Source organism: Perca fluviatilis, chromosome 4 (assembly GCF_010015445.1).
Source record: "Perca fluviatilis chromosome 4, GENO_Pfluv_1.0, whole genome shotgun sequence".
In the NCBI taxonomy this organism is placed as follows: Eukaryota; Metazoa; Chordata; class Actinopteri; order Perciformes; family Percidae; genus Perca; species Perca fluviatilis.
Genome location: NC_053115.1, coordinates 24,767,014 through 24,788,622, shown reverse-complemented (window position 1 = coordinate 24,788,622; position 21,609 = coordinate 24,767,014). Strand labels below are relative to the sequence as shown.

Sequence of the window (21,609 nt, the reverse complement as noted above, 5' to 3'; positions counted from 1 at the left end):
GCCAGTGGACCAAAATTATAGAGGGTTAGACCTAGCAACATGGGGTCTTCCTGCACAAACGTCAATACATCCTAAAACCTATTGTATGCAGGCAGGCTTGCCTTCCTCGGTCACACCTCACATCTCAAGTGGGACTGATTCTATTGGTCTGACTCATGCCGACAGTTTGCAGTGGCCACCCTGGAGCCAAGCAGGGCATCATCGATTATCCATGCACAAGCACATATCCCCAAAACTCAGAGCTCGGCATTATGCTTATCTCTGAAATAGGTTGCTGTTGCTTGATCATCCTTGTACAGCATGACGCGTTCCTAAAGATGTTGGTAGGAAGACGTGTGTTTGACTGTGATAACTTGTTTTGCGGTTCCAGATGCATTATACATTTGTGAATATAGAAGAAAAGCATCTGCTTGATGGATTAATTTGGGGATATGGTTTGATGACACAGGCCACCGAGGCAAGCAGTTTCAAATGATAAATTTCCCTCAAAACATTAAATAACCCTCAGTCATCAAGCCTGCTGCAAACAGCAAAAACTGATTCCCCAACATCAAACTGTGTATCAAACACTAGAAGAAAACCTACTTTAACTGAAAACAAATTTGGGTAATGAGGTGGGAAAGAGAGAGGAACGCTGGCTTTCACATTGTTCACGCGATGATGGAGTGTAGAGGCCAGCATTAACTGTTTTCCATCACAGTGTCAGGGAGAGTTGTAAAGCCTTGCTAAATGAATCAAAAGTCTTCATTAGGGGCATATTGGTCTCTTGCGAGCATAGGATTATACACACATTGATCCAGCAGTGATGGACGACAGGAGGACCCGTTCAGACCATATGGCGAATGCAGAAGACTGCATCTCCAATGAAATTATGCAACTTGTGATATTGTTTGTTTTGGAATTAACAATTATAACTTTACAGAAGGTTTATATCTGTGGGGTGAGACAGTGAGACAAGAACAGATGCTTATGAAAAATGTAAAATGCCATTCTAATCACTTTTAAAATGCAGTCAATTAAGGAGAACAACAGGAATACTGCAGCAATATTATAAAGATATATTGCGAGCTGAAATCCAATTATGTAAGATACATCTCTGTACTCAATATGAAGTGCAACACAGCATAATATTATTATTAATTATAGGGGCATTTATATGGCGCGTGCTAAAGAGGTAAAAACAGAGAGTTAGCCTAATTGAACTATTGAGGAGCATTGCCAAGCAACAGTGGATAGGAATGCGCATTGTGTACTGGTGACTTCATGTGTTCAAAGCAAATTTATTAGTAGCCAGTTGATTTCTATCCGTGCAACACGTACAAAATACTGACAGGCATTTACTAACAGTTTACCTCCTGACTCATACCAGAAATTCAACGACGACAAAGAATTGAACTTTGGCGACAAACTCACGGTGCTGAAATCACGCGGGCCGCAGAGCTCTCCCTGGTAGCGACAGTACAACAGCATCTCCTCCAGCTGGTGTCCCAGCCGGTCCAGCAGCTGCCTCATGGACGGCTGGGACTCCAGCGGAGGAGGAAGAAAGTGGTTAAAGTCCAAAATCCGAGACAGCGGGGACCAGGGCGGCTCGCCCCCCGCGCCCCCTCCACTATCTCCCAGATGTGTGAGCGCCTCTCTCGCAGCGGGGGAGACCTGCCAGTTCCTCCCAAAGAGTCCCAGCCACCTCCCCGCGCTGAATATGTCCGTCTTCTTCATGCGCCGCGGCAGCAGGAGGTTCTGGTTACAGATGGTGACGGCGGGGAAAACGAGCCGCTTGGCGTACACCATGTGCGTCTTGCTGTACACGGGCGAGGAGAGCAGGTACCGCACTCTGTTTGAGGACCAGGTGAAGAGCAGAGCCAAGGCTGCCAGGAAAGCCAGCAGCCACGCAACTCTCCGGGGGTAGGAACCGCTGAGGAAGATGTGCCTCAAGCCATGCAAGGTGGTCTGTTTCAAGAAGAGCTTCCCGGCTTCGGTGAAGGAGCCCGGTCTCGGTTTCGATCCGGATGAGTCGCACTGACACATTTTGGAGGAAGGCTTGTGCGCGCTTTCAACATCGGTCCCGCTGTGGGCACAGTGCGCCTAAACTCGCCTCTGCGCTCTCAGATGGCTGCTGTTTGTCAGAGACTTTGGAGACAGAGAGAGAGAGAGAGAGAAAAAGAGAGAGAGAGAGAAAGAGAAAGAGAAAGAGAGAGAGAGAGAGAAGCGCACGCAGCTCTGCTCGGTCCTCCAAGCAGCAGCTTGTGCGCCTGGCTTGTGGCGGTGATGGGGGAGTATTTTGTCAGTCGCACAGCGCTGCGTTCGGGGGGTGGGGTGGTGGTGGTGGTGGTGGTGGTGGGGGGGTTTAGTAGTTGATTTAGTACTGTGCAGCAACAGGAGTCCTGGGGATTATATCATTCAAATTAGCCTACAAGCAGTCAGTCTCTGAAACTCTAAAGAAATGCTCCAGAGACAATGGATTTAGTTAAAATCTGCCTGTAAAAAACAATGAGAAGGACACTACCCAGCCTTTGTTGAACTGCTTGAGTGATCTCAGAATATGGTTGGATCAGAATTTTCTCTGTCTCAATGATAATAAGACTGAAATTGTTGTCGTGCTGTACATTTTAGTGCCTGTGTAGTTGCTCTTGGTACTTTAGGTTCCCATATTCGTCCTTTTACCAAGAATCTGGGTGTGATTTTTTATTTTTTTTATTTTAATATTTTTATTGATTCACAATTGCAGTAAACAATACATCCGCAGAGTCACATTTACATTTTTCTATCCCACCCATTCCAGAGACCCTTACATCTTAAAAGCAATAAATAAACAAATATATAAACAAATAAAATAAAGTAAATAATAATAATAGTAATACAAATAAATAAGAGGATGTAACCTAGGTTGTCTGCTGCCCGTGGAGGTCATATCTAAGGGGGAGGAGGGAGTCGGTGGACCAGGCAAGGTGTGAGCTTAGAATCAGGGGGACATTTCAGTAGCGGGGAGTTTGTCAACATAATCAAGTAGTGGTTTCCAGTGTGAATAAAACTTCTCGGGACAGAATCTGGGTGTGTTTTTTTTTTAATTTGGCAAACCGATCAGTTCTGTTGTTAAAACCAGCTTCTTCCAGCGGAGACTTTTGAAGAGTCATACATGCATTTATTACGTCTCGTTTAGACTACTGTAACTCTTTGTATTATGGATTGGATCAGTCATCTCTTCGTCGGTTACGAACGCAGCAGCTCGACTTTTAAACGGGACTAAAAAGCGCGACCACGTTACACCGGTTTTGGCCATGCTCCACTGGCTTCCTTTCTGTTTCAGGATTGAATTTAAAAATGTATTAATTGTTTTCAAGATCTTAAATGGGTTGTCGCCTTCTTATTTATCGGATCTCTTACATGTCCACACACCTGTCAAAGCACTGAGGTCTTCCAACCAGATGCTCCTCGATGTGCCCAGATCCAGGTTAAAAAACAAAGGTGACCACGCCTTTTCAGTGGCTGCTCCAAACCTCTGGAATAGTCTACCTATATAAGAACAGCTCGGACCATTGAAACGTTTAAGTCCTTGCTTAAGACCCACTATTATTCATTGGCTTTCAATTCAAGTTGAGCTTTGATACCTTGACCTTTTTCTACTGTTGGTTATTTTGTATTGTATATTGTGTATTGTTTGTGTATACTAGTGCGGTGCCCATTGAAAATGTGCCTGTTTGGAACGGGCCGATTGCTTGGCCTGTGGTATTGCTGCTTGTAGAATTCATCAAAACCAAATTGTACCCCAAAATTACTTACAGAAGGACCCCAAACCACTTCATATGCAACTCCACTGTATACCCTACTACTGACTTACAGTGTAGGCTACTTCTACATCAGAGAAAGACATTGTACTACTATATTTACCTGACAGAATCAGAATGTAATCACAAAATATCACAATGACAATGTGGAGTAATCAGACATTAGCCTCATGGACTCATGGCAATGCATTACCCACCTTGCCCGTTATGAGAGCTAATCAACACATATCTGTGTTCATCAACCACCAGAACCGGACCGTTTGTGTGTGTGTGTGTGTGCGCACACATGCAGAGAGAGAGAGAGAGAGAGAGAGACACAGACAGACAGAGAGACGTTGTCTCGTGTCGTTTGATCGTTAACGTAGTGCTACTTTGCACATGTTTGTGGGTCTGAGGTGTATGTCACATTTTAGCTGCCAAAGCTCTGCTGCTCTGTCTCTGTCTCTGCTCACTGCTCACTCAGTGTGAGAGGGGGAGGGGCCAGCGGCTAGAGCAGCAAAAGCCAATGTGTGCTTCTTTTACCGACGATATATTTTGCGTTTCTTATCCAAACAACGTCAAACTTGGCACTGCACTTACTCATGCCCATAGCAAGACACGTGTCAAGTTTGAAATCCACTGGACTAACGGTTCGAGAGATATGCGCTTAACACCCACACACACACGTGGGTGTTCCTGCAATTTATTGATAGATTATCTCTTTGATTTTTGGAGCTTGTTAAGCACTTTGGTCAACTATGGTTGTTTTTAAACGTGCTATATAAATAAAATTGAACTGAACTGAAATCACACACAGGCACACGCACACGCACACGCACACACACACACACACACACACACACACACACGGGCGTAGGAATGGGGGAAAAAAGGGGACTGAGTACCCAGGGCCCTCATGTGGCCCTCTAGCAAAAAGATGCTAGAATGAATAGCTGTGGATGCGGGAAGGGGCCCATAGAAAATGCCTTTCTACAGGGCCCAGAATTTTGTGCTACGCCCCTGCATATGCACACACACACACACACACACACACACACACACACACACACACACACACACACACACACACACACACACACGTCTTTTTGCAACTTTCTCTTTCTCTCTCTCATCCTCACTGCTTTTTGCTGAATGAAATCATTGGCCTCAGTAGCTACAGAACATTTGTCTTCCTTTTCAAGCCCGTCACACGCACACACGCGCGCACACACACACACACACACACACACGGTTATCCCTCCTGGCTCACAATTTGTATTCTTCCTCAAAATTGAACACTGCATCATAGAGGGCAATGCTGTAGAGACAGGAGTCTATTTCATTACTGTTCCACCAGTTGAATTTTAAATATTACAGTGCAGAAAGAAACGGTCACTGGGTGCTTAACATTTTGGTGACTCTCAGGTTTCAGCACACTAGATGACATTCCTGACTGTCAGTTTTCTCTGATGTGTTTAAGTGAAAGCTGTGAAATGTTAGTGAGAAAACAAAAAGGTCAAGATGCTTCTGGTAAATTATGCAAATCACGTTGTATGTCTTTAAAGCATCTTCCGAAGTCCCTAAGAGCCTAACTTAGATGTAATGGTTTTTTTTTTTACCCTGACTGTTTGGTTGTGATGAGGGAAAACCGTTTCAGCCAGGCGACACAGGCTTGACCGCATCATTGACCAAGCGTATTGCGAACCCCATCTCTCTGTCTCTCTCTCTCTCTCTCTGGGGGTGGGGGGGCACAGTGTTCCAATCCAGAGTAAAAGCTGGACAACATGCAGACCTGATTCTCACTCTCTGGGCCTGATTTACTAACACTAGCGCAGTTTGCGCTGCGTCTGTTTATGCGAGTTCGGTAATAGCGCACGCTATGCTTCAACATTTTGAGTAGTATTTATCAACCCTGACACCCATCAGGCAATCAGCGTCTTTCTCCGCCCACTATACCGTAAATTGCACTGTAGCAAAGCGGTACTGGTGCTATGATATGGCTGAGTGCAGACTGCGATATTCCCACTGCTGATGCTATGACTGTTTGAAATGATCCTGATGCCAGCTTTTGTAATGTAGCGACTAGTTTAACAACTGGTGGAATGGGATGTGAACGCTGAGTGGGAGATGCAATTTCATCTTTGATTTCTTGCAGAAACTCTAATATTACATGGCTGCTTGATCTGTAACGCTAAATGATGTTGTGTTCACTGACAAAGTGTGATTCTTCTGTTAAAATGTCTTCGTCTTGCTCAAATTGCTGTTGCCATTTCACCAGCGGCATAAAGGTCTACGAGGAAACTCGATTGCGGCTGGTTTAAAGAGGCGGAGAATTTCCCCCGCAGAATAGAGGCGCGCTCTTACTGACAGTCTTTGTAAATACCACGGAATATATAATTAGGTGCTCTTTGCGCTTATCCTCCCACCTTTTTGGGTGGAACTCCCACTTTCCCCACGACCCTCCCACGAACGCATATTGAAAGCGCAACTTGTCTCTTCTCGCTCATGTGGCAGACAATCAGCGATTTTACCCAAATGCGCCCTGTTTGTAAATAGCCCGCATCGGTTACGTCCGTCTTTGCGACCAATTAGCGCCTGGAAATAGGCGCAAACGGCTTGATAAATCTAGCCCTCTGTCCCTAATTTTGGGCATTGAGTGTATGTGTGTGTTGTTTACTGTGTAACTGAAGGAAGGTGAGAAGGAAAATGTGTAAATGAGAGGAGTAAGAGAGCATGAATGAGGTCTACTTAGTGAATCCATTTTTCTCCCACCTAAAGAAGAAATCTGGTTTCTAGCACTTGGGCAATTGCTGAGATCTGAGCAACTTGATCTCACAGAATTCCGTGAAATGAACACGGCCTCTTAGGAAAAGGTCGTGGGTGGGCTTATGTTTCCATGACACATGGGACAACAACAGGACGGTTGGGTATAGGAAAAGAAGAACGGGATGGTTAGGTTTAGTAAAAGAACGGGATGGTTAGGTTTAGCAAAAGAACAGGATGGTTAGGTTTAGTAAAAGAACGGGATGGTTAGGTTTAGTAAAAGAACGGGATGGTTAGGTTTAGTAAAAGAACGGGATGGTTAGGTTTAGTAAAAGAACAGGATGGTTAGGTTTAGCAAAAGAACAGGATGGTTAGGTTTAGCAAAAGAAGAAAGTGACGGTTGGGTTTAGGAAATGTGACATGCAGGACACGATCCCCGCAGGACACGATCCCCTGTGTTGTTTGACCCATCCACCACCCCAACCAACCTCCCTATGTGGATTTTTGGGCTTTTATACTACTCGCTACTGTAGTAATGCTACATCATCTTCTCATTGACTTTACATTGGCAATGTTTTCCGTGGTGGCTACACAGAATTTTCACACATTCCGTGCCACCACCACGGAATGAGCTGTTAACAGTTGGTGATCATTTCACGGAATTCTGCGAGACCAGGCTGATCTGAGACTGGGAACATGGCGACTACAAAAAAGTCAGAGAGAGAAACACCAGCAGTGAGACCATCAGAGTCAGACAGGTTGTAAAAAAGCAAACAATGTAGCCAGATTATCTGAACCACTTTATTTTTTAGGTAAAACCACAGACTGTATTATATTAATGGAAAGAGCATGTGTGATGTCACCCATTGGTTTGTGGAGATCTGCTGAGACGTCGAGTTTGCCGTTACGGGCGCAGCCATCCTGGTTGCGGATGTGACGATTTTAGACGAGAGGGAGGAGTGAGGTAGGAGCCCTTACACTCTACGTTACGTTACACACTTTCACTGGCAATCACATCATAGCCATGCCCTAAAACACCCCCTGCTTTTTCACTGATTTTAAAATCAACGTGACCATTATTCAATAAATGAACATCATTCTGTGTTGCAGAAGACTTAAAACTAGCGATTGAGACCATAAACTCATTATGAAAATGTTTACTGAGGTAATAAATCAAGTGAGAAGTGGGTCACTTTCTCATAGACTTCTACAGAAACCGACCTCCTCTTGCAACTGCACGTGTCGCCTCCTTCCGCATTTGCAGCACTTCGCCGAACCGGATGCTTTGTCCATTAATATTATACAGTCTATGAGTAAAACAGAAACTGACCACACACAAAATGTAAGAATCCCTCAATAAGCCCAACTGCAATGGTTTGCAGTCACGAGTCAGGAGTCAATGGTACAAACAGGTATACAGAATAAACTTTGTGAGTGTATTGTCTCATTAGCGACCAAACTAACGAGACAATAAGCTAACGGTCAGGAGTGTTATATTTTCCCTCTTCAATAACTTTTTATTGAAGAAAATGGTTTACAGTGTTTGATAAAATACCAGGGGGAGTAAACAGTACAGTAGAGGGGAAACTAGAAAATGCATTTTCTGCAGAAAATGCTTGTGAATGCTGAAAACCTAAATTGCTCAAGCTAAACTGGATTGCTGGCTTTAATGCATAAGAAGAAGGTGAATTAGTGAAAATAGTGGGACTAGGAAAGAATAGAGAATAGGAAAAGTGGGAATGGTTTAAATTAGTATACATTTCATTGAAATGTTAATTAACACCAAAATGTATGAAACAAAAGGAATATTTTGAGGTTTTCTGAAAAGCTGTCATTACACTGAATTGCTGGCTTTAATGTGTAAGAAGAAGGTGAAGTTACCAACTTTGTATGAAAGTTTTTGTAAAAGCTGATGCTAAACTAAACTGTCGGCTTTAATTTAAATGAATATATAGTCAATATTTTCAAAAAGTACAAATAGAATTTACAAGTTGTATAAAACTCTTAATGAATGAAAGCTGTGGAACATTTTAAGGTTTGAATGCAGACAGAGAAAGAGAGACAGGCAGGTAGGCAGGCAAGCAGACAGACTGTCAGTCAGTCAGCTGGGAGAGATAGAATCTCAGAGAATGATTGGCGGCACACTGCTGGTTTCCGTGCTTCCCAGTTGGAAACCGTGAACTGTATTCCTGAAATCTCTTCACTTTGAGCATCCCAAGACTTTGCCAAAGCTGTAGACATGTTTTTGTGTGGATAAAGTTAAAAAAATACTCTAATATCACAGTTTTAAAAAAGATTTTGTGCTCAAGACTGGATAAAGCGAAATAACATTACTGTGGATGACAAGGGCATCTTGTTGCTTTGAGGCAGATAATGTAATCAAAAAAGTCATATTGCTTAAATGAGCACATTGTCTGAAAAAAGACGCATACATTGTGTATGAAAAGTAAATATTGTGGGCATGAGAGCAAGTTATAGAGGTTTTAAGATGATTTTCCAAGGCTTCCCACTTTAGTGGTCATCATCCACTCTAAGTCATGCAATACTCACTCCATTAGAAGCACAGAAAAAGCCTGAATGAAACACCAAACTTAAACAGTAAGAACTCTCTACGTCACCGAGCTTTTAGAACTACTTTCTGGTGGGACACCTTTACTGTGTGTCAAATGGTTTGTGCTATTTTAATTCATTTTTTTCTTTGGGAATTTGCACCACAAAGCATAATATGAACTGACATAATCAGGGCCTTAAGTTGGGTCCTGCTGTATTACCTGATCTTCAGCATACCTGGGACCAGGGGTGTCGGACTGGGGGTGGAAATGGGACTGAGTACCCAGGGCCCTTATGAGAGGAGGGCCCAAAAAGATACTAGTATGAATAGCTGTGGATGCGGGGAGGGGCCCATAGAGAATGCCTTTCTACAGGGCCCAGAATGTTGTGCTACGCCCCTGCCTGGGAACAGGCAATATTTCTGCATAACGTTCACATTAAACAGAGAGAGAAGTCATCAGCTCAGTTTTGTCCTGGTGCCCACTGGCAGGTTAATCCAGCCATGCCTGGAGGTTTGTTTAAGCCGTGTCTGAACGTCTGGATGCTCGTGTTTTTTGTCCGGTCAGGCTTCTTATAAGCAATGGCGCAAATACGATTTTTTTTTCAATCAAATTGTAATGAAGTTATACTTTATTAGTTGTGTGTATGGGTGTTTGTGTGCAGCAACTACTGTATGTTTATATTGTGGTTATGTCAAATAAACTATGGTTAGGATTTGATGTAACCGGGGAACCTAGCGTTGGGTGAGTTGTTTTGATGAAGGAGCCCAGAGCAAGATATTTGGAGGCGATCCACGTTCATTCTGATAAAAGACGTAAATTACGAAATCCTTGGTCATTCGCCAATAGTGCAACTTGAGCTCTTCTCTCATGGGGGTACAACAGCCCAAGGGTAGAGGCGGGAGACCTTGTTTGTAGGAGGGGACCCACAGAAGTGAATGAAGGGGTACAGAAACTGAGTCTCAAATGTTCTACATATCAACTCTAGAGGCCTAGTAACAACTAACACATCAGGTTATAACTATATACACAGAGTTAGGTCAAACAATACAGTTATTGCAGGTCTGTACTTCCTACTTTGGTGTAATTCCTAGGGATACTGGGTTTGTCCAGTCTATACCTCCCCCACCCACAGACTACATGATAGTGCACATAGAGGGTACATGACAGGAGAGTCAAGCACTACTAGGAACAGATTACACGAGGCAACCACCAGCAGTTTAATCTCTCTCTCTCCATGTTTCTAGATTTAGCCTTCTTACTCTTACTTTTCACTCTCATTCTCTCGCTGGCGTTATTCTGTAACTAGTCTCGCATTGCCAGACCTTCCTCCACAGCGTTGCGAAGGAGGGTCTGGCAAGTCCACACAGCATTCCGGGATGGGAGAAAAACGTGCTCTGGTTTACCAATCACAATCGTCTTGGGCGGCGCTAAGCGTCGGACAGAGCAATGGTGCCTCTGCAAAATAGCCCATAAAATGGGAAGGAACTTGTTTTGGTGGAACATGTGTACGTTCAAAAGTTGTTTTAGTCGTGCAACAGAAAACTCAGATTGGACAGATAGTCTAGCTAGCTGTCTGGATTTACCCTGCAGAGATCTGAGGAGCAGTTAACCATAGTCCTCAGAAATCCACCAGAGTTTAGAATGCCAACACAAAGAAAGCGGAAGGTGACGGACATCTGGCGGCACCTCAACAATCCTGGAAATAAAACGTTGTTGATATAGACTATACTGTAACACACGTCATAACATCCCTCCTGAGGACAACCGAGTCTTCTACACGGGCGATTGCTCATGTTTTACCGAGTGAAGAGACAACATGAAGAGAGAACATTACAGACAAATAAAGATAAAGTAAATATTTTTAAAACTGGAGACTTACTGAAGTTTAAGCCTTAACATTTTGGCTGACAATTTATAATTTGTAATTTTATTTGGTGGGTGGTGCATCAGAATTCACTGGAGATGGATCCTGACACTTTTGGCATTTAACAGCATTTGTTCTGCCCTGTTTCCCCCAGCCAGCTCATCAAGAGAGAGACATATCGGAGGAGAGGCTCGTAGCAACAAACTAATCCGTCTGGGTGAAGGGATAATGATGTACTGGCTTGACAGAGAAACACAATCCCACAGCAACTGTAACAACAACAGAATAGCAAATGCACACTGCTCTGAAACTGCCGTTAAAGAGTTTCACTAATGAACCCATTATGAAAGCAAACAGGAATATTTGTTAGGGGACTTGGGCACATATCTTAAATCTATTAATACCTAAGCATCTGAGATGTGAACGAATAACGTAAGGACCTCTTTCAAAATCCTCTTTCACTGATTCAATCAAGAGTGAATAAAGAGAAATAAAAAGGAAATCCCATAAAAAGATATTTTCTTGATTAGTGCTGGGCAGAAAAATGCAGACTTTGGCTGAATGACTATTGATTTTTCAATGCTGTGTATACTGCCATAGCAGATGTTTTGAGTCCATAAAACGCCTGCTTACGTATTTCGTCAAAGAATAAAGATTGTAGGCGTCCCAAGGCCGTTGCCTTAATGGAGAAATACACATATGGTATTACTATAATCATAGACAGCCCAATCTTCATTTCAGAGTGTGACTCTGTCTCCTGCAAAGTCATTTCAATGATGTTATTAAGACAAATCCTCGAGCTGATGGGGACTTTGTGCAGGGTGAATTTATGGACACATTTTTGAGTTCAGACCTGTCAGCAGCACTACAATGAAACAAAAAGGGATGTAATTACGAAAACATTCTCAGTCCACAAATGTTATTATCTGTTGCAAACTGATGTCGTGAATTTCCATCGCAGGCTATTAAACACAGCAGAGTATTAGTTGCTTGATCGCTCAGAGCTAATGTGAATAAGAGTAATCAGTAGATGGCTGTTTTTTTGGGTGGATTTTTGCTTTGACAGTTTCTCTAAATGAGAAAAAGACTTCAATTTCAATCAGTGAAGCCAGTGAAGCAGTGAATGATTATAAACCAACTGAAGATGAATGAAAAGGCACAGACAAGCACAGAAATGTAATAGCTGCCACTTGTCGTCACATCTTATCAGTCTTTTTAACCTGCCAGCCAGGATTACACCTTTTGGCATGCAGTGTGTGCCATGCTCAGGGCATTTTTTTAAACCGTAATTATTCAAACTTGTGCTGCAAATGTAAAGTTGATGCACATCACAAAACACTAGCCGGATAGTTTTGAGTCTCTTTTATTATTACTGTTTTTTGTTTTTCTTTCCTATTTATTTGGGCTATAATAAAATTGACTTAAAGCTTCAGTGCGTAACTTTTTGATATTAATGAACGTCCGTTATATTCAAGCCATTGCCAGATGAGTTGCTACAAAGCTAATTAAGACTATCAGCTCCACACAACTCTCTCCGTATTTCTCAGTATACTTAGAATTCCTCATGGGGGCAGCAGAAACTACGCACTATAGCTTTAACTAATATGTTCTATATGCACACTGCAGATATGGGCTTTCTGCTGTGCATGTGCACACATGCACACCCACATATACAAGAGGGTTACTTTGGGAATTTATTTTCTGCAGACATTACAAATACATAGTGTAGATAAAGTATATGGCCGTACCGCATGTTGGTTATTAGTGGGTTGCACGTGTGCATCCGTGTATGTGGATAATCTGTAGTATTGTGTATATGTTTGGGTAGAATTGTAGTGGTGTTGGTATTATTAGTGTATTGTGTGTGAAACAATTTGCAGCTGAGGTTATAGCATGATGTAATAGTCCATCAATATGCTTACTCTATGTGGTCCTGTCTATTCAATAATGCATCTACCTGTGGATATATGCTAAGCTATAATATCATAAAAATAACTGCTCTACGTGAGTCTGCGGATTGGAATTACAGCCATTCAGATCACAAATCAATGAAAATGTGGATTTTTTTTTAATGAATTCTCTATTTGAAAAGGGAGTGACATGAATACCCTCTCTGGTGTTTGTGAATGCTGAAGGCTAAACAAACCTTGGGGTCCACATTGCTCTGTATGTCTGACTGCATGCACTGACGGCAGAGGTTTGTCTGCGAGAACTTTGGGCTGTCGAGGCACTCAGGAGTAAATCAAGCTAGCTGTCATTCTGGACTTGTGTAGAGTCAAACTACATGACACAAGGTGAGCAACACCGCACAGCTCCCCTCTTGACCTCTCTCCTTAACACTACCTGTTAAATCTAATTGGGCTGTACAAACTCTACCTCTGTCATTAACTCCATTCTCTCTGTTTACCCTCAATACTGGCAGTACAACCCCCCTGCCTGTTTGCTAGGGCATTAACACAATGCACTTCCCAACCTTCTACCAATTCTCTGTTGTGTGTCTTAATATTTTAAGCCAACCCTGCTCACACACACCTTTGTTCCTCCCTCTTTCCTCCCCTCTGTGTGTGATCTCCGTATTCTCTCTGCTTCTTTCGGTTGCTGCTGTTTCTTTTCTGTCTCCCGCTGGAAATGTTTGGCACCAAAGCATCCACAAGGGAGCAGGCAAAGAGAGAGGGAGGGAGGTGGCGAGAGGACAGAGCAAAGGAATTAAATCAGGGTGGAGGCATTGGGGAGCAGCAGCGTTGAGGCTGCGGAGGCTGACAGAGGAGGAGCAGGTGGTGATTTACAGAAACAATTTTAAGGATAATTGTGTACATGATCTGCTGTAAGGGGCAAGTGTCACAAAGGCCACCTTTCCATTAGCCTCTCAATCTTCTGGGCTACAGGTTTGAATCAAATACTGCGTAAGGTAAGTGCCACTCTACTGTAAAAACAATGTGAGAAATGAGAGTCAGTGGAAGTAGATCAGGAGCTCACTGCAAGACTGTGAACAGTGTGAGCTTCAGGCAGTGACACTGAAATGAAGCTGAATATTGTGTAACTGCACTCTGAGCATACAAAGTATTACAGCAAGAGCCACATTGTTTAACTCCTTGTTTTTTAAAATATAATAATTAGACGGCTCTGAACACAGTCGAAGTGTGTGAATAAGTAGAACATGCTTAACTGCTGTAATAAGCATTTCACAGCCTTATAATAATTTAATAGTACAATAAAACAAGGATGTCTATTGGCAAATATAGAATCTGTTTCCGGTTCTGATTGGCAGAGTTATGCTAAAAACTATTGTGAAACATCCAAAACCTGTGAAACTGCTACATAAAGGGGCACCCCACCAGTTTTACACATGACGGCCAGTTTACTCATCATGAAGAAAACTATGCAGCGTGTAAAAAACTATTTTGTTGCATTGGGGATGTAGTAACCAGTGTTTTCTGGTCTCCACTGCTTCGACTTTGACCATTCTTGTTTGTAATCTGTCTCTTGTGGGTCCCCCAACTTTATGGAACAGCTACATTGCTGTACCAATTTAAAATATTGCTACACAATGAAATGATGTTCGGTTTGTTGTTATTGATGCTATAGTTGTTTGAGTATTATTATATTTTCATTGATTTAAGATAAGACGTTTGTAGGTTTTTTAAATGAGATATTTAATTTCTTTTTAATACAAAATATTCATTTGTAAGACCTGATGCCTGAGATATAAGTGTAAAAGAAACTGATTACTAGTATGTTGTCGGAAAAAAAAAATGGTTAGATTTAACAACATAGAACATCAGTGCAAATGTATTGGACACTGCTCAGAGCTCAATATTGAAATTAGTGTGAGTCTTTAAAGGCCTATGTTGACCCATTTTACAGTGATTGTACATTAGAGAAGCTATAGGGTGGTTTTAGGCACAGTGTGAAGCCTTTGAGCTGGCTTAAAACTAGCGTGTAAAGTGCCGCCTTGGGAAACATATTGCTGCATTGAAAACCCTTAAAAAATAAACTACAGTAATATTACTGTAGGGTGCATGGGCCAGCTTCAAAACAGATGTTTAAATACTTTGAATAGCTGGAACGTGGAATCCATTGGATACCAAGCTTATTAAACCTAACATCACTGGGCTTTGGACAGGAGGGTCTCAAAAGCCTCATGTTTTCATGCTGTGAAGTGGCAGCACCACCAAGTATGACACATCAATGCATTAATCTGAAAATGGATTCAGGAGTCTTATGTATTGTGGCTGGATGGGGCAGATTTATATTTACAGCCCACGGGGCAATACAAGTATCCCTGCCTGCACAGGGAAACACTGGATGACACAGCTAATTCATCTCGGCAGCATCATGACAGCTGGGCTGGAGAGAGTTTGGGAAAGGGGAAACGGTTCTGATGAATGACTTTCAGAGTACGGCCGCTAGCTATAGCAAACACTCTCTAAGTCCCCCACAGGCCCAATGCCTCCTATTTCCCGCTCGGGGAGAAATGAATGAAAGGCCCTTTGTGAAATAAATGGTCCCTTTCTGTCTGACATTTACAAATGAATCCTTCTTGTAAAACTAAACCATTCATTTGTTTTATTAGTTGTGGAGGTGAGTTTCCGGTGCTGGCGCTTGGGATTGTGTGGTTGTCATATGCACACACAGCAGTGGTGATTTAAGAAATGTATAAATGTGGTTGTGGAAAAGGCTATTTTGGAATGCATGCAATTACGCATTCAGGCTATATAACTCAAATAAATATAAAATATATAAAAAATAAAAACATATAAAAATCATTTTTTTGGAAATATAATTATTTGCTTTCTCTACTGAGATGAGTAGATCGATATCAATCTCATGCCTGTGCTTTAAATATGGAGCTGGAGTCAAGATGGTTTTAGGGGAAGTTCCTTGCTGGAGCTATTTCTTAGCAAACAACACGTGCAGTGCATACAACTTGTTAATTACCGCGCTTAAGAGGTGCTCATAGGTATATTTTTTTTAATTTGGGGAAAGCCAGGTTAGTCTTCATTCTTAGCCTTTCAGGTATCAGGTGGTCATCATGGTCAGCCCTCTGGCATCGCCATTTACACACATGTATGCCCTCCCATAAGCTGCATACACGCTTACGTGTGCAAACAAGGACAAACAACAAAGTGTGCATACTTTCAAACCAACATCAAACCCAAATGTCAACTGCATGAACAAAGTTTCCCTCTCTTTCTTTAGACGTATATTTGCTTTCATTCACGTTTGTTGTTAAAAGAACTAAACGCCTCGAGCAACACCTCCCCCCTCCCTGCGAGACAAGATGTATCATAAAAGTCGTACCCTTTCAAAACATATTGACTTGGCTTTTGATTTTTCATTCAGCATGAATAAGATCAACAACTTCTCAACCAGTGAGATCCACATGAGATTTCAAGTCACATCCTATTAATATCAGTCCCTACCCAGTTGAAGAGCAGCTTACAATCACAGGCCTTTCAGCTGCTATTACCAGCATATTCTGACAGACCGAAAACATTTCTTTGATTTCTTGCCTGTAATTTACATATGTCTAAATTCAGTTTGTTCTCCTTGTCCAGAAACTTATTTTTCACAAAATACACTGGCAGCTTGTTAAACTGCTGGCAAGAGGCGAGTGTGTGCAAGTGCCTGTGTGTGTAACATCTTATGTCAGGGGGATTTCAGACATGCCTTGAAAACAGGACTAATGAAGGTGGTCGATGGTAGTCCACCTGGCTGACAACTCGCTAGGAAAACCGACACACACACGCACGCACACACGCGCACACACATTACGCCCGCGCACGCAGCGCCGCAGCATACGCGCACACACACACACACACACACACACACACACACACACACACACACACACACACACACAGAAGAGGATCAGACTGGCAGAAAGGATGAAACAGACAGTCCAAAGCCAGTTGCACGGTGGGTTGCACATAAATGGATCTTTCATTTTGATTTCATTTTGGTCTGCAGTATAATGGTCCTTGTGGAGATACATTTAACGAAAGCAATATGGTGGCTAATGTCTTATAGTGCGTATGTATGTTGTGTATGTGTGTGCTTGCATGTGGGTGTGTATGTGAGTAGCACATGTGTGACACACTCGCTAATTGCTGCCATGATTTATTTGCCTTTTTTCTCCCTAATAACTCCAGGTCTGGTGCTGCCTCAACAATGATGTCCTGAAGTAAACCTGGGAACAGAGAGGTGGAGGCACACCTCCCCGGTGATGTCTGTAATTCTTTTAGCGTATGCTACTTAGGCAGATGTTATTGGTGTTAAGATTTGCATCAGCTGTGCTTATTAGGTTGTGGCGCTGAATAAAACAATCAGCTCCTCCTCTAGAATTGCCCAAAGGCAAAAGCACCAGACCCGTTGAGTTGAGATTGACTCTGAGATTCTGGGGTGAAACAACAACCCCTCAATCAAGAAACTTTCCACTAACATTAGTTCAGGGCAGGCCTGTTTGCAATGTTGAGCTCATTTACATTTAAGGCAGTTTGCCACTGCTCGTATCTAGAGTCTCAAGTGACTGAGCAGATATGTGTTCAGAGTCTCAAATAACAATGTTTTGAAGTGGACAATGTTTGCCCCGCTGGTTTAAAAGGATCAACCCTGTGATATTTGATTGTGGTGGAACAACTCTTCCACCTCAATTTTAAAACTGCATTAAAGCATACAGGTTCAGATTTTTTTTTCCCAAGTCTATTTTAATACACTACTTCTATGACATATGTACACTGAAAGAGTTACTGTACTTGTTTTTCCTGTCCATACTTTCTGTGAAGAGATCCCTTGGTAACACTTTATAATAACCGTTGTTAATAAATGGTAAATTGATAGTTAATTCAACTTTAATAGTAGGGGTGTGACGAGACACTCAGGTCCACGATATTGGGTTCATGAGATTTTAACACTATTTTATAGAATACTTCAACTGTCAAAATAGTCTTTTATTCCATCGAAAGTCCGTAAATGAAGAACGAGCACTGTGAAAGGTTTTACCACAAACTCAAATGACCGGCTTCTCTCCAGTATATAACTACTCTCTTCAGACATAATAACTGCGGCGTGAGCATCTAACTTTAACTGAAGCTGTGTGTGACCTTCTAACTGAACTACTTTAGTTTCCTCAAATAAAAAATTAAAACAGTAAAAAAAATAACAAAAATGAATGACTATGTTTTTTTAGTCTTCTTTTTTTTAAAGTGCAAACCATAATCAAAGTAGTACTCTCTCAATAATCAAAGTGCAAACAGAGACTGACCAATTATTTTTCTTCAAAGCTCCATTGTGTAATGTTTTGAGTTGATTCTTAGCAAAACCCCCTTTGTTCTTTCACAAATATGTGCTCATTCATGTGTAATTACTTCCACCAACTAATCAAAGTATTCTCGTACGCATAGAATCTGCCATTTAGAATTATTCAGAATACATATGAGCGATTCGTTGGAATGACGGTCGCCATGTTGCGCCTCCATCTTTAAAATACATTAGCCAAAGAGGGACATACCTCTGCCTTTCACGCTTTTGACTCAGTGGCACTGACTGTGATGAATGCCAGGGAGGGGGAGAAGATAACGGAGTTGCCAAGGAAGTTAAAAAGAGAATTAAAACGACAACGCGACAGGTAAAGCAACAAGACCAAAGTTAATATTGGAGTGGCTTTTCCAAGATGGGAAGAGGTCATAGGGAGCAAGGATTTTAAAAGGGACACCGAAGTTGCCTGCTTTCTTCTCAAAAGGTAATTCTGCCTATTTGTGTAAATTCTAAGTTTTATAGTTGCTTGGCTAACTATAGCGTGGTTGTTTCCTAACACTAGAACGACGTCTAGGATACTTTTCCTCGCGTCAATGATGAAAAAGGATTGTCTACCTTGTAACATAAACGTAATCATATGTGTCGTGATGTCCCTGGCAGACAACTCACGTCATGGAGTTGTAACACAGACTAGCTACAGCTAGAACAGCTGCGTGTAAACGATGGAGATACTAAGAGCTCATTTCGGTTTCATTGACATTGTTCATACTGCTCAGAGAAATATATTAAAAACACAAACCTCCGTTGCTTCTCTCCTACGCTGTAGAAAGTAATATTCAGTTGGTTGTCATATACAATTTCAACGCTAGATGGGAGAAATTCTTACACAATGTAGCTTTCAAGCATAATGCACTGTTCAGCCTAAGATATGGTCATGTTCCTTTTCAGGAGTATGAGCATGTCCATGTTCTCTAGCATATCGAGACTATACACTATACTAGATTCTCTTCGGTCCGTGTAACGCTTATCAGTTCAATTTTCTAAGCACAAACAGACATTTGGAAAAACAGAAAAATGGGTTCAAATATCCAATTTTTCATTTTTTTTCGCCTTGACAAATAAAACAATTTGATCTTTAACCTGTTTTTCCAATTTTCTGTTTTTATTCAGAGGATCAGAAATTTAGAAAATTACAAAATTGCGTCTGGGCTCCAATTATTCAATACTGCAATGACATTCTCTCCCTCGATCCACCTACTTACCAACGATTGGTTAGCTATTCTCGTGGGTGTGTCTGGATGTGTTTAGGCGGTCATTTAAGAAGACTCGGGGCAGTCATGTCGACTCTGGATAATTACGAGAATATAATTCCGAATCTTGTTGAGAAGAGGGGAGATGAATGTTCGGATGGTGAATGAATGAACAACACACAGCAACAGCAACACGATCCCTTTTTTTCTTTTGAGCCTGACCATCACAGCGCCACCTTTCCCTTTTCTTTTTTGGCTTTCCTCCATTAGACATTATTGAAATAAGACGCTGCTGCGGCCCGCCGCACGGGTTGAGCAGAGGCTGAACAGTTTGACCAGCGAGGGCAGCGGATGGTGTTGCTAAGAACTTGTAATGTAGGCTATAACTTGTATCAGACCGGGCCTCGAAACTCTACCGGCCCACCGGGAAAAGTCCTGACTCTCCGGATTGCCACTCCGCCTCCGAGTGGTCCTGTGTATGGGCGGAGGATGACACTTTAAATATAGACACTAGGCGATCTTGATTCAAGTATGTGCTGGATATTGACAAGCGTGCTGGATATTGACAACGCTGAATGTTTCTGTATATTCGACTTCCAACACGTCATCCATTCTCATTCTGTCTTTAGGTCTGGCTGCTGTGCTCGAGTGGGCGGAACTAAGCAGAAAGAGGGAGAGAATATCATTGCAGTATTGAATAATTGGAGTCCAGACACAATTTTGTAATTTTCTACATTTCTGATCCTGAATAAAAACAGAAAATTGGAAAGACAGGTTAAAAATAACATTTTTTAATTTGTCAAGGCGGAAAAAAATGAAAAATTTGATATTTGAACCCATTTTTCTGTTTGTGCTTAAAAAAATGAACTGATAAGCATTACACAGACCCTCTTCACACTGTTTTGTACTTGAATTTGTCATTGTACAGTAAAGAGAGAGAAATAAAGCTTATTTTACGATTGTTTCACAATGATTACGTTCTAAAGTAAAAATAAATGACCATCAAACACTCTTTGTTTAATATAATTAAAAGTGAAGTTAGGCTTTGGTGTCCGCTTCCTTCTGACACTCATTGTGCCATTTGAAGCCAAACATTTTATTTCAGCTCTGACATTAAGTTCAGGAGGAACCATCCTGTAGGAAGCCATTAAGGCCCTCTCATCAGCCTAATTAGCTGCTAGTAAGTGGCTATTGGCCCTGTATAGGACACTTGCCATATGTCTTATTCATATGTAATTGCTCCAACAAGACTCTAGTATCCCTCATTTTCACATCATTAGGCATCGTTTATCTCAGTCAAAGAGTAAAGTAAAAGTTCTATCCTTTAATTTATGCCACTTTAATGATTAATTAGCATGTGTGTGTTGTGACGTGTTGGCTGATATTGAAGAGAGGGAGGGATGTATCTGTATAATTTAAATGACCCAGGCTTCTTAACGGTGAGTGAGTGGTGCTGGACCTCCTGTCACCAACCTCTAAAGAAGAATGATGAGAGATTTAATTAAAATGGCTGCATTTGAAAACACTGGTCCATCACTTGGATGGAAAGAGAGAGACAGGGCACATTGACAGAGTATCACAGTGTCTCTCCTACTGGACTATAGTCCTTCATGTACAGAAAAAGTGGAGAGAGAGAGAGAGAGACAGAGAGCGAGACGGACAGAAAAGAGCGACAGATAATGAGCACGGGATGGGTTTCTGCCAAGGCCATACACAGTGAACAAACAAAATCAGCTCATGTTTGATTTCTAATATTCATTTTTTTTAATCCCCACAACACACAAATGCAGTTTAATCTCCCAGGAAAACAGCTCTTAAAAAAATGCTACCGCTGTGTTTCCACTGGCAGCAGCTCTGCTTCTAGGCTTTAACTGGGTAGCAGCTCAGAGGGTCTGATGTTGTACTGTAGTGGGAATCAAAGGTTTTGTTAGATATGGGATTAAGTATATTTCTGAGTGAGTTCTTGTAAACAAAAAGCAAAAATAACAGCATGCAGCATCCCAGTGCCAAGAATTCCATGAAAGCCAGTTTAGGTTCAAAAATATTTGTAAAACACTGCCCCCTTGTGATCACTGTTTGATATGAGTGCATGCCAGCATAAGTGCAATTATACAAGCTGGCAAGTGAAATTAAATGCTCGGAAGCTTTTGAAACAAAGCAGA

At 41.9% G+C, this 21,609-nt stretch overlaps 1 protein-coding gene across 6 annotated transcripts in view; it reads right to left on the bottom strand.

The window, feature by feature from the left end:
• asic1b (acid-sensing (proton-gated) ion channel 1b) overlaps positions 1-21,609 on the bottom strand; it is a 198,822-nt gene that overhangs the window by 33,691 nt on the left and 143,522 nt on the right. The window contains exon 1 of one of the 6 annotated variants that reach the window (XM_039798197.1): positions 1,414-2,258. The exons of the other annotated variants lie outside the window; for them this stretch is intronic. Coding sequence (XP_039654131.1) covers positions 1,414-2,025 — 612 coding nt within the window. The 5' untranslated portion in view covers positions 2,026-2,258. Of the gene's footprint in view, positions 1-1,413; positions 2,259-21,609 lie in introns of those variants that run through there. 6 annotated transcript variants of the gene reach the window in all.